The sequence below is a fragment of the Symphalangus syndactylus genome, chromosome 19 (genome assembly GCF_028878055.3).
Source record: "Symphalangus syndactylus isolate Jambi chromosome 19, NHGRI_mSymSyn1-v2.1_pri, whole genome shotgun sequence".
NCBI classification, from domain to species: Eukaryota; Metazoa; Chordata; class Mammalia; order Primates; family Hylobatidae; genus Symphalangus; species Symphalangus syndactylus.
The window spans coordinates 62,546,125-62,560,448 of NC_072434.2; the positions used below are offsets into that span (position 1 = coordinate 62,546,125).

Consider the following 14,324-nt stretch of genomic DNA (forward strand, 5'->3'; position numbering starts at 1 on the left):
ATATGGGACTATGTGAAAAGACCAAACCTACGGTTGATAGGTGTATCTGAAAGTGATGGGGAGAATGGAACCAAGTTGGAAAATACTCTTCAGGATATTATCCAGGAGAACTTCCTCAGCCTAGTAAGACAGGCCAACACCTGCCTTCTCGCTGCCAGATTCATAAAGCAAGTTCTTAGAGACCTACAAAGAGACTTAGACTTCCACACAATAATAGTGGGAGACTTTAACACTCCGCTGCCAATATTAGACAGAGCAATGAGACAGAAAATTAACAAGGATATTCAGGATTTGAACTCAGCTCTGGTCCAAGCAGACCTAATAGACATCTACAGAACTCTCCACTGCAAATCAACAGAATATACATTCTTCTCAGCACCAAATCTCACTTATTCTAAAATTGACCACATAATTGTAAGTACAACACTCCTCAGCAAATGCAAAAGAACGGAAATCATAACAAACAGTCTCTCAGACCACAGTGCAATCAAATTAGAACTCAGGATTAAGAAACTCACTCAAAACCACTCAACTCCACGGAAACTGAACAACCTGCTCCTGAATGACTACTGGGAAAATAATGAAATTAAAGCAGAAATAAATAAGTTATTGGAAACCAATGAGAATAAAGACACAACGTGCCAGAATCTCTGGGACACTGCTAGAGCAGTGTTTACAGGGAAATTTATAGCACTAAATGCCCAAAGGAGAAAGTGGGAAAGATCTAAAATCGACACCCTAACATCACAATTGAAAGAACTAGAGAAGCAAGGGCAAACAAATTCAAAAGAGAGCAGAAGACAAGAAATAATTAAGATTACAGCAGAACTGAAGGAGAGAGAGATACAAAAAACCCTTCAAAAAAATCAATGAATCCGGGAGCTGGTTGTTTGAAAAGATTAACAAAATAGACCGCTAGTCAGACTAAGAAGAAAAAAGAATCAAATAGACACAATAAAAAATGATAAAGGGGATATCACCACTGATCCCACAGATATACAAAATACCATCAGAGAATAGTATAAACACCTCTACGCAAATCAACTAGAAAATCTAGAAGAAATGGATAAATTCCTGGACACATACACCCTCCCAAGACTAAAGCAGGAAGAAGTCGAATCCCTGAATAGACCAATAACAAGTTCTGACATTGAGGCAGCAATTAATAGCCTACCAACCAAAATAAGCCCAGGACCAGATGGATTCACAGTCAAATTCCACCAGAGGTACAAAGAGGAGCTGCTACCATTCCTCCTGAAACTATTCCAAACAATAGAAAAAGAGGGACTCCTCCCAGACTCATTTTATGAGGCCAGGATCATCCTGATACCAAAACTTGGCAGAGACACAACAACAACAAAAAATTTCAGGCTAACATCCCTGATGAACATCAATGTGAAAATCCTCAATAAAATACTGGCAAACCAAATCCAGCAGCACATCAAAAAGTTTATCCAACATGATCAAGTCGGCTTCATCCCTGGGATGCAAGACTGGTTCAACATTCTCAAATCAATAAACGTAATGCATCACACAAACAGAACCAATGACAAAAAACACGTGATTATTTCAACAGACACAGAAAAGTCTTTGATAAAATTCAACACCCCTACATGCTAAAAGCTCTCAATAAACTAGGTATTGATGAAATGTATCTTAAAATAATCAGAGCTATTTATGACAAACCCACAGCCAATATCATACTGAATGGGCAAAAGCTGGAAGCATTCCCTTTGAAAACCGGCACAAGACAAGGATGCCCTCTCCCACCACTCCTATTCAACATAGTAGTGGAAGTTCTGGCCAGGGAAATCAGGCAAGAGAAAGAAATAAGGGTATTCAAATAGGAAGAGAGGAAGTCAAATTGTCTCTGCAGATGACATGATTGCATATTTAGAAAACCCCATTGTCTCAGCCCAAAATCTCCTTAAGCTGATAAGCAACTTCAGCAAAGTCTCAGGATACAAAATCATGTACAAAAACCACAAGCATTCCTATACGCCAATAACAAACAAACAGAGAGCCAAATCATGAGTGAACTCCCATTCACAATTGCTACAAAGAGAATAAAATACTTAGGAATACAACTTACAAGGGATGTGAAGGACCTCTTCAAGGAGAACTGCAAACCACTGCTCAAGGAAATAAGAGAGGACAGAAACAAATGGAAAAACATTCCATGGTCATGGATAGGAAGAATCAATATTGTGAAAATGGCCACACTGCCCAAAGTAATTTATAGATTCAATGCTATCCCCATCAAGCTAACATTGACTTTTTTCACAGAATTGGAAAAAACTACTTTAAAGTTCATATGAAACCAAAAAAAGCCCACATATCCAAGACAATCCTAAGCAAAAAGAACAAAGCTGGAGGCATCACGCTACCTGACTTCAAACTAGACTACAAGGCCAAAACATGTAACCTGTAACCAAAACAGCATGGTACTGGTACTAACACAGATATATAGACCAATGGAACAGAACAGAGGCCTCAGAAATAATGCTACACATCTACAACCATCTGATCTTTGACAAACCTGAGAAAAACAAGCAATGGGGAAAGGATTCCCTATTTAATAAATGGTGTTGGGAAAACTGGCTAGCCACATGCAGAAAACTGAAACTTGACCCCTTCCTTACATCTTATACAAAAATTAACTCAAGATGGATTAAGAGTTAAACATAACACCTAAAGCCATAAAAACCTTAGAAGAAAACCTAGGCAATACCATTCAGGACATAGGCATGGGCAAAGACTTCATGACTAAAACACCAAAAGCAATGGCAACAAAAGCCAAAATTGACAAATGGGATCTAATTAAACTAAAGAGCTTCTGCACAGCAAAAGAAACTATCATCAGAGTGAACAGGCAACCTATGGGAGAAAATTTTTGCAATCTATCCATCTGAACAAAGGGCTAATATCCAGAATCTACAAAGAACTTAAACAAATTTACAAGAAAAAGTCAAACAACTCCATAAAAAGTGGACGAAGGACATGAACAGACACTTCTCAAAAGAAGACATTTACGTGGCCAACAAATATGAAAAAAAGCTCATCATCACTGGTCATTAGAGAAATGCAAATCAAAATCACAATGCGACACCATCCCATGCCAGTTAGAATATTGATCATTAAAAAGTCAAGAAACAACAGATGCTGGAGATGATGTGGAGAAATAGGAATGCTTTTACATTGTTGGTGGGAGTGCAAATTAGTTCAACCATTGTGCAAGACAGTTTGGCGATTCTTCAAGGATCTAGAACCAGAAATACCATTTGACCCAGCAATCTCATTACTGGGTATATATCCAAAGAAATATAAATCATTCTACTATAAAGACACATGCACATGTATGTTTATTACAGCACTGTTCACAATAGCAAAGACTTGGAACCAACCCAAATGCCCATCAATGATAGACTGGATAAAGAAAATGTGGCACATGTGCACCATGGAATACTATGCAGCCATAAAAAAGGATGAGTTCATGTCCTTTGCAGGGACTTGAATGGAGCTGGAAACCATCATTCTCAGCAAACTAACACAGGAAAAGAAAACCAAGCACCATACGTTCTCACTCATAAGTGGGAGTTGAACAATGAGAACACATGGACACAGGGAGGGGACCATCACATACTGGGGCCTCTTGTGGGGTGGAGGGCTAGGGAAGGGATAGCATTAGGAGAAATACCTAAGGTAGATGACAGGTTGATGGGTGCAGCACACCACCATGGTATATGTATACCTATGTAACAAGCCTGCACATTCTGCACATGTATGCCAGAACTTAAAGTATAATAAAAGAAAAACAAAAACAAAAAATATTTTCTATTACATCATTTCTTTTGCCATATTTCCCCAACTGATTAAGGTTTTATTCTATTCACAGATTTCTAACTCCTGGTAAAAGTATAAATCTAAATAAGCATAGCAAATCTGACTAAAGAGAGTATTCTAACTCCTGAAATACCTCAAGATTCATTTTGTTTGTTATAAATCCAGCTACTCTAGCTTTCTTTGGCTAATATTTAAATTAAACCTTATATTTAGTTGTATTTATGGTAAAAAGCATATACTGAGTTTTCTTCTTTTATCCATTATAATCCCTAAATTTAACCAATGTAGTTTCTCCATTTACATTTACCATGATTACTAATATACCTAGATTTATTTTTACTATATGATTTAATGCTATTAACTTTGCTTTTTCTGTGAATTTTTATTTCCTCCTTTCTGGAATTTATTGCTTGCTTATACTATCTTGAAGACTATATACAATATTTCTATACTTTTAAGTGGTGACCTTTAAAAGTCAACATGCATATCTTGCTTATTCCCTCACATTTTACATATTATTGTCCAGAGTTTTAGTTCCATCTTACTTTTACACATCCAAATTAATCATCTACATGGTCACTGTTACCATCATTATTACTTTTATACAGTCAATATTAATTTAGCTTTTAGTACATGCTCAACAATTTATTTGCTCACCATTACTTCCTGAATTTCATTCTTTTTTAATGGATTCTGTTTTCTTCTACAAGAGGTATAAAATTTAGTAGTGGTCAGTCTTTATCTGAAATGACTTTATTTCATCCTCACTCTTGGGTAATAATTTAGCTGGATATGTAACTCAGGTTGATTTGGTTATTTTGTCTTAGCACTTTGGAAATATTCTCTCTTACATTCGCAATTGTACTGCTATTTTTAAGTTTGCTACCAGTACAATTTCATTCTTACATAGGTTATATTTTTTCTCCTTGGCTGATCTTAAGTCATTCTCCTTGTCTTTGGTGTTCTGAAGTTTTATTACAATGTGACTTTATTTATATTTAATATTTCTTGATATAGACTCACACTTGTTGAATATGAAAATTCATGTTTTCCTTCCATTCTAAAAATTCTTATTTTCCTGAATATTGCACCATCTTATTCTCTCTACTCTTCCTTCTGTAAGTTCTATTAGACATAGATTGAACTTCATTGTCCTTAAGTCCTTCAGCCTCTTTTATATTTTCAATCATTTTATCTCTGTGCTGCTTTTACGTAGCATAGAGATCACTCTTCAGATCTCGCCTAAAATTCAGTGTCTTTTCAGCTATATCTAATCTGTCATATAACCCATTCAGTGATTCGCACAGTTTTTAAGATATTTTCATAATAAAATAATCTCAAATTTCTACTTGATTCTTTACCACACCTGTCTTTTGTCTACAATTATTTCCTTTCCTTTTTGAATTTGTTTTTATAACTAACTTTTTAGTTTTGGTTTATGAGATCGTCATTGGTAGGTTTTTATTTGTGGTGCTTCTTTGAGGCCTGGGTGGAAGGCCTACACCTCTAGAGCGGCTTTGAATGTGCTTCTGAAACCAGTTTTTATGTTAATTTTTGGCTTAGTGTAATTTAAAACTAGAAACCCATTGTGAGGGCAGCCTCTTGGTCACAAATCTTCATACAGTTTTCTATTTGGATCCCAGGCAGAAACAAGATTCTTTATCTTCCACTGTGCCTGTGGGTGAGTTTTGTTTCCAGTCTGCGCATTTCTGATGATGGAGCTTTTAGAGGTTCTGACCTGATAAGGAGCCTTACGCTGGGATCCCAGGCTTGACTCTCTGTCCACGGGGGAACTAACGAACATGCCTTAGGTTTTCTTTTATTTATTTATTTATTTTTGAGATGGAGTCTTTCTCTGTCGCCCAGGCTGGAGTGCAGTGGCGCGATATCTGCTCACTGCAAGCTCCGCCTCCCAGGTTCACGCCATTCTCCTGCCTCAGCCTCCCGAGTAGCTGGGACTACAGGCGCCCGCCACTACGCCCGGCTAATTTTTTTTTTTGTATTTTTAGTAGAGACGGGATTTCACCGCATTAGCCAGGATGGTCTCGATCTCCTGACCTTGTGATCCGCCAGCCTCGGCCTCCCGAAGTGCTGGGATTACAGGCGTGAGCCACCGCGCCCAGCCTGCCTTAGGTTTTCAAGCTTGCCAGTAGTGTGAGTGGGTGTGGGGGCTGCTCAGGGCCATTTTGGTCTTGAACATTTCCCTTTCTTTCCTGTAGTCTCAGCTGTCTTTGTAAAAAGATGGCTTCAAACTTTATTCAGTGTTTTCAGGTGTTCGGTAGTTTAAGTGTTTCCTCATTATTTAGTCTTCTATCAGGAAACAGCAATTCTTTTCTACCTAACATGTGTGCTTACTCTGTCCACCCTGTACTGAATGATAATGGAAAACTGTTTATTAAGATTCTACTAAAATACATAACCGAAGAGTGGGCTGGTGTAGGCTTTACTATTCATTCAGATAGAGTCTGGTTTCAAAATTAATAACAATCCCCTTGGAAAAGTCTGCCTGTTTTAAAATCCTGAAAGAGCTACAATAATCTACAGTGGCTATATGGACCCAGGGATAGCAGGAAATAAAAATATAATTGTTGATAAGATAAATTTGGACAACTAAAATCTAGTACCTTGAAAAGGAGCTTGGTTACAACACACATTTCTGAATATATTTGGTATGACTTTTAATTGCAAATGAGCCTTTAAAGAGTCTTCACTCATTATTATTATTTACAACATGCCTTCACTGCCTTAAATATTCAAGAATATTATTTTCCTATTGAAATATCAGTAGGACGTGGAGAAAAAAGTTGAAAAGTCACAAAAAGCTGTAATGAAACCTCTTGCCAGAACTCACATGTTCATGAAAAAAAAACTACCCTGGAACAATATGTATATCAAGACATTAAACTTCAAAAGGCATTTTGTTTCTATACTTAAAATGTATAGAAAAAAGGCTGGCTCCTTATAATAAATATTTCACTATGATATTATTTCAATAGAATGCAAAATAGTAATAGGCAATATTAATTGTGGATAACATTGAATTTTCATATACTGTACAGTGGACAAAATTTTTTAAAAATATAGTAGCCACAATATCTCAATAAAGGAATTTAAATCTTTTTACTTTTAAATACTCAATAAGCTATGCCTTCTACCAAAAACATGGACCACAACCAACATTGCTAACACCTTTTAAAAAAGTGTTAATAATATTCCCCTTATTTTGTTCACTGCTTTTCTTCACCTTTACAGATGACATTTTTCAAACTATAAAATGCATTCTGCTGGCAAACCTTCTTGCTTCGATAGTTCTCAATTTTATAATAGTAAATCTACATCCTTTGCTACTGAGACATCTACTGTCTTTCGGTATGTGACTTTGAATGGGGCAGAGAACAAGCTATACATTAAAAAAATCGGTATCTAACCTTATCAATATTCATTTTACTTTGTCAATACAAAATACAAAGGTGAAAGAGCAGTAAATAAGCTAAAGCACTGAAATAAATTTGGTGTTCCTGTCACAATTAATAAATGTTCAAATGATAACAATGCTGGTTAGTCCAGAGCTTTCTAAAGCGACTGAAATTATGCTTCAAAGCTACTGCTAAAAGAGGGTGAGAAAAATTTTCAATACACTAGCAGGTAAACGTAATCAATTCTGGGTTATTAATTTCACAGGGGGCCTTAAATCTTTTATTAAAAGTGTTATTTATTATGAATACAATTTATCTTTAGTCATAAATTGTTATACAAACACAGTTTTGGATTTAAAGTGCCTAATTATAGTTTTCTGATAATTTTTTGGTAAATCCTCTCTAAACTTGCTGTTTGATTGTATAATATTTCACATATAAATCAGAGGGGATTATCAAACAATATTCAAGCTGTCAGTCTTTTAACTCTTACTCCCTATTTCAAATAAAAGAGAGTTATCGTCTGCATTTTTCTTGTTTAGAGTTAATGCTGACTAAAGGCAAAAGAAACTGTGAAAATATATGTCAACTCAATGTGTTTTTCAAGAGTTCTGCAAGGGCCTTTAAAAGGGCAAGAATATTGTCCTTAGCTAAAATTCAGAAGTTTACAAATATAACTAACTCTTTATTATGTGACTGACTCTTTTTCAGAATGTGAAAACTGTAATTTTCAGAGACAAGATGATCTAGGATTCATACCCTCATTATCAAAGTGTATTTATGCAAAAACATTTCTTACTTGAATTTGGATAATAATCTTCACCTTAGATTTGATTCATTAGTATTAAAAGATATTCTATTTAAAACTGAGGACTTTAAGATAAACCTCAATCTCTTCCTCTTAGAGAAAAACAGTTATGCATAGATTTTAAAAATGCGTCGAAAATGAGTGATGCAATTCTCCTGCTCCACTACTTTTTGAGTAATTAAAAGTGCATTAAATTTCTATGAATTTTATCTTCTAAGTAAAAATGTAGTAACACCAACATCCTGAATATAAAGAGAATCACAATTTTGAAATATAAAATCTGGAATATGCTGGTGTAAGCTTATAAAAAAACTGTTTTAGGCTAAAGTTCAATGTTTGTACCCATATGCCATATAAATGATTTCTTCTGATGTTACTGAGTTGTAATGTCAAAATCACCTTGAAGAAATAATTATATTATCCGCTCCTCAACCATTGTGCATTTTCCTTCTCATTTCACATATGTTCGGAGTGTTAGGATGTGACCCCAGTATTTTCTTTTCCTTATTGCTGCCACTAAGGTGCTTTAGTAGCATTCCTAAGATTGTTCTTGTACTGTTTCTGCCGCTAATGCTTGAATCAATGAAAAATAAGAAAATTCAGGGACCATTCAACTGAAATGCAGATGTTAAAGAATCCTATACCTGCCTTATGAAAGATCTGAACTGCAAGACTGATGACATGTGTTTCATCCAAAATGTGGCTACATGTTCCTGTATGAAGAGATATATTAGAAGTATTTCATGAATATTCGCATTTCTACATATAGTAGTTTAAGTCAGCATATGCAATAGGACAATCTTTATATATATGTAATGTGTATATAAAGAATATATATATACTTACAAAGAGGCTGTAAGTAGATTGTTATGGAAAGAGCATGGATTTAGGAGTTATGCAGACCTAGGCTTGAAACCTTCCCTTGCGTTCAATAATTCTGTCATCTTAGGTAGCTAACCTAACACTTCTTTGCATCTTCATTTTATGAACTGTAAGGTGATGATAACACCATCTCCCTCATACAGTTGTTATAAAAATAAAATAATAAAGTTTCTGGTACACAGTAGGTACCCAACAAGTGGCAAATATTATTCTATACAAATACAAATGCACTCTACACATAGGTGTTTCCTAATCTTGAAAATTCAAAACAGCCAGAAGATGATCAGGTATGCATCTAAATGCATAATTTTATAATCTAGTCCCTTATACGGAACAACTGCATTAGAAGTGCTCCAATTTTAAGTTATTCTTCAATTTTCTAGTGCTTAACTATGGAATAGGTTCCCTAATAGAGAATGTGGCTGGGTTGGGTGGCTTGTGCCTGTAATCCCAGCACTCTGGGAGGCCGAGGTGGGCGGATCACCTGAGGTCAGGAGTTCAAGATCAGCCTGGCCAACATGGTGAAACCCCATCTCTACTAAAAATACAAAAATTAGCTGGGCGTGGTGGTGGGTGCCCATAATCCCAGCCACTTGGGAGGCTGAGGCAGGACAATTGCTTGAACCCTTGAGGCGGAGGTTGCAGTGAGCCAAGATCACCAAGATCACACCGCTGCATTCCAGCCTGGGTGACAAGAGTGAAACTCTGTCTCAAAAAAAAAAAAAAAAAAAAAGAGAGAACGTAAGCTTCACATCTTTTTTCCTCTTAAACTCACCATGCAACCCCACCCCCATAAAACCATGCATATACTTACATATATTTTTCTTTTTACTGTTAACTCTCCTGTTGATAGGAATCTTATTTTCATAGTCTATAATTAAAATCACTTTTCCTATAAAGGCTGCCCAAATGAAGCTAAGAGAAAATTTCTAAATGTGTATGGTTAAAGAGCCCAGACAATAGGTCAAGGCTATTATTCTTTGTATCTACACTGAAAAACATTTTCTCATACAGCTTGCTGCATCACAAATCCATTATGGTTAACTGCTGTTTATTTATATGTGAGTGTCTACATTTTAATGCCCACTTGGCTTCCTCCTATCATTGTGTCTCCCTTACCACTGCTCTTGCATGAGATTTTCAATACATACTATTTTATTCATAACCTTCACTACAAGGCGAGTCTTTGCCCTTTCAGGAAGTAAGGATTCCTGTCCTCTCCGATCTACAGTGACTTCCCTCTGATCAGTACTTGTAGCCTTCTCAATACCACACTCATTATTAGAATGGCATATTATTAGAATGTCATGATTTTTGAGGTAGAAATGAGAGCTTTCTCAATCTAGTACTAACGTTGTCTAAAGAAGGAATGAGGAATCTAAGACTGCCACAGAGCTGGGACTAGAAACCAGACTGCCACATTCGCTCAGTCAGGTTTCCATCTCCTACCACATGGGGTCTTATGTTTTGGGGCTGCGGCTATACTTTTTGAATTTATTACTATTAATCTCTTCTGGGGTTATTTGTCATTTCATCTATTTATGCCTTATTTTCCCAACAAGACTGTAAATTTATAGAGGCCAAAGATATAGCCTTTGAAGTTTTTGTATCCTTTTAATACCTTACACAAAATCTTGCATTTGGGCAGGGATGTAACATATATGTTAACCTGGAAGATCTACACACAGAGCATGCAATACATCCTGATACCACATGCAAATGATTTGTTTTAACAGTTTCTTGCAAATGTGCTTCTTCATTGCAAGTGATTAAGAAGTATTTACATTTTATTCTTCATGATTTATGAACTCTACATTTGTGCTCCACTCTAACCCTGCTTTTGTTTTACCTGCGGTAGTAGGTCCAGGCAAAGGTGCAGCTTTTCTTCTCCGTTTGATATCTCCCGTGCATAAGGATCCTAAATGCATGCTTGTTTGCCTACGAGTAATTATCAGAAAAAAACTATTAACAAAGAAGAAAAAAATGACACATAAATACACAGCTTGTATCATCTGAACCTAAATCAAAACATTCTCAACAAAGATGGAGCTGCATAGTAAAATCACCAATCTTGTTTATATCGAAACATAATTACGTTTGTTGACAAGCGTTCAGCAGCTAAATGCGCCATCATAAATTGTTACTGGAATGAATAATATAAAAGGAATGCTTTTTAATTTTCAAAACTGGCAATCTTTCTGGCTCAACATAAAATCAAGCACTGTTGCTTCTGACAGGAAAATAGCTAAGATTAATTATCTAAAGAGATCACAATATTGTTGCTAGGTTATCAATTGGTTACTAATGCTTTACTGTCAGAACAACATTTATTACAGGAAAAGTATGATCAATTTCTTTTAGGATATTATGCAGCAGTGAATTCTCTTAAAACATTTTAAATAGAAGGAAATAGTGATGCTTCCCTTATAATTTATATGATTAGAATTCTTCAGTTAATTATTTATTAGCTGAGTGAGAAAACATAATTTGAATGTATTAATGCTGGTCTACTGCTATTTAACAGTCTAACATGATACTGGATTATATTTGTAAAAACATGATATATAAAAACTGAGAAGTGGACCTTCTGCTATTTTTGGAACCAGCTATTATACAATTAGATTCTTCTGTCTAATCTTGGTCTCCTAAATTGAAAAGTTATATAGAAAAATAAGAAATGGGCCAGTTAGAAGTCAAGACGAATACAAAAAAGAAAGGATTTAAAGTCTTCAAACTTTTCAAGCTATAGAAAGATTCTGTGTTCATTTCCTGCATCATAATCCTTGATGCAGGGTTGGGATAGGGCCTGTGGAACATGAAGTAGAAATAAATGAGGCATGTTTATGACAGCACATGTTCTTTTAGTAAGGCAGAGAGATATCTGACAGTATCCTGAGGTTTTAAAGAAACTAATTTGAAAATAAACAGATTATTAGGAAGAAAAAAAGGGAAAAATTAACTAAAATTAATTCAGGTAAAATTCAAAATTCAAGATATATATTTAAACACATATACTCAGATGGTTAAATATAATGAAAAATTAGTGCTGGAGAGTATAGTTATTTCAAATACAGATTTTATTTATAAAGCACAAAGTACAGTCATAATTAACGATCTGAGTAATCCAAGGGCCACATGCAGTCAAAAAAACAGACCACAAAACCTTATCAACATATCTTACCAGTAAATGAGCATTTGTCTAGTTTTCTTTTACCTTTTTATTGAGCGCATACTGTTTCTGTTACAAAATAATTATACTTATTAAAATATTTCAAAAACCCTTTCAAAAATTCATTCTGTTAATGACTAACTTAGCTCTGCTTGGCTCTCCAAATGTTCATTAACATGCATGACTATAACATTTTTATTGCATTTTGAGGTACGGTCTTGGCTCATGATGCCACGAAAAATGAATAGTTATGACTGTGTCTACTTTTTAAGATTATATATACATTTTTAAAAAGTAGAATGATGTCGCAGAGAAGACATATTCTTTTTGTACAAATTTAAAGTTATTCCTTTACTTATTCAGCAAACATTTATCAGTATCTATTATGGACTTAGCATAAGACTCCAGTGGTGGTGAAAATGGGGAGAGGGGAAAGAGAAGATGGAAGATACAAAGGAAATGAAACTTTCAATTCTCATTATTGGAAGAATTTAAAGTCAGAGTGGTAAAAGAAAACATAAATATGTGTATATGAAATAATTAGGTACAGTGGTAGTGGCGGCAGGCATAACCAACTTTATTAACGACTAGTAAAGACTATATTATTTAGTCCTTACAACAATCCTAAATATGCTGCATCAAATATACATTTTTTCCTTGGTAGGATAAAATTTATGCTTCCACGGAAAAACTATGCTTTCAGGAGTATACCCTTTCGGTCATTGAATGCTAATTCTATGGAAGCTATTTTACAACTCTACCTTGTAGCTAACCGAAAGCAATGGGAAACACTTCTTAACTACAGAAACACAAATAAATTCTGTCCTGTGGAACGACAACCCTTCTTTCTGTGGAAAAGCTAGTTTTGGGTCCATTTAAACAATCATTTCATTACTCCTTTACTCTATACACTTGAGCTTCTTTAACTTCTCCTTTCAACTGGATATAACATCTGCCCAGTTCCCTCATTAGCTAATGAGTTAAATAAAATCTTTAACACATACCCACTTTATATCCATATGAGTCATAATATTACCTTTTTGTAAAAAAGTGTCCTTTCACGTATCTTATCTCTATTGAAATCTCCCCTTAGCAAAAGACTGGAGTAAAGTTTACCTTCTGTAGAGCATATACCAGACAGGCTCAGATATCAGAAATAGCTGAAGAGGAGGGGAAGGTACCATTCTGAAAACAGGGAATAAAGTGGGAATCTGAATTCTGCAGTGTGGGTCTTCTGTAATTAAGCTGTGAAAACCAACTCATTAACTAGCTACTTCTGATCCTCTGTTAAAACATAATAAATATTCTTACAGTTTAAGCCACTGCAGGTCAGGTTTTCTATACTTGCTGCTGAACGAATTCCTGAGTGATAAAGAGTTTGCTCTGTTCAGGGAGTTATGAGTAGTTCAGGATGTCTGCAGAGCGGTGTTTGCAGAAGGGACTATAACACGAATGGAAAAGAGCACTGGGGCCGGATCATGGGGCCATACATGCAACCTTTGCCCCATGAAGGTGTTTGGACTTAACAGCGATGTGGAGTCATAAAGATTTGATAAAAGGAGACAAAGTAGACCAGATGCATGGGTGCTGGTAGAGAGCTCGAGTTGGACAGGGTTGAGACTGAAGAGGGAGGAGACCAACTAGGTTTGTCATAGTTCAGACACACACACTTCCTCATCTCAGTTATAATAACTAAAGAATGATGCAAGTTACTGCACAATGAAACTTCTTGGTTGTACAAATATTAAATATCAATAAAAATTTAAAAAGAATTAAGGCTGGTTTTATTGATTTCAGATACTTTTAAAGCTCAAACTAAGCTAAAACAATTAGCCAGGGCATGTTTCTTAAGAAACACATTTTTAGAAATAATCAGAAGAAATACTTGAGTGTCTGATATTAGATGCTCATTGTGACTATTAATACCATTGGTTTCTACTTACTTTGTTCTTGCACTAGTTGTATATAATTGGAGTATTCTAATTGCTTGAAAATAACTCTCCCAAGTCAATATTGCCTTTATAACTATTTTTTCATACTTCTTAACATTTACTATGTAGGCCTATTTACAAAGATAGTGAAAAACAAACTTCAGGAACAACCAACTCCCTCTTCTAAACCTTTTTTTTTTTCCATCTGCTGGACCAAACATTTTGGGTATCTTCACAGAACAAATGAAATATAACATTTTCATTCAACTCCCTTC

The 14,324-nt window shown here is 35.3% G+C and overlaps 1 protein-coding gene across 8 annotated transcripts in view; it reads right to left on the reverse strand.

Moving 5' to 3' along the window:
- Positions 1-14,324, reverse strand: part of GPATCH2 (G-patch domain containing 2) — a 194,270-nt gene that overhangs the window by 11,891 nt on the left and 168,055 nt on the right. For 4 of the 8 annotated variants that reach the window (XM_063613930.1, XM_055233680.2, XM_063613932.1 and 1 more), the window contains one exon: positions 10,799-10,887. In XM_063613930.1, coding sequence (XP_063470000.1) covers positions 10,799-10,887 — 89 coding nt within the window. Of the gene's footprint in view, positions 1-8,711; positions 8,781-10,798; positions 10,888-14,324 lie in introns of those variants that run through there. The other 4 variants (XM_055233678.2, XM_055233675.2, XM_055233681.2 and 1 more) reach the window with 2 other exon arrangements.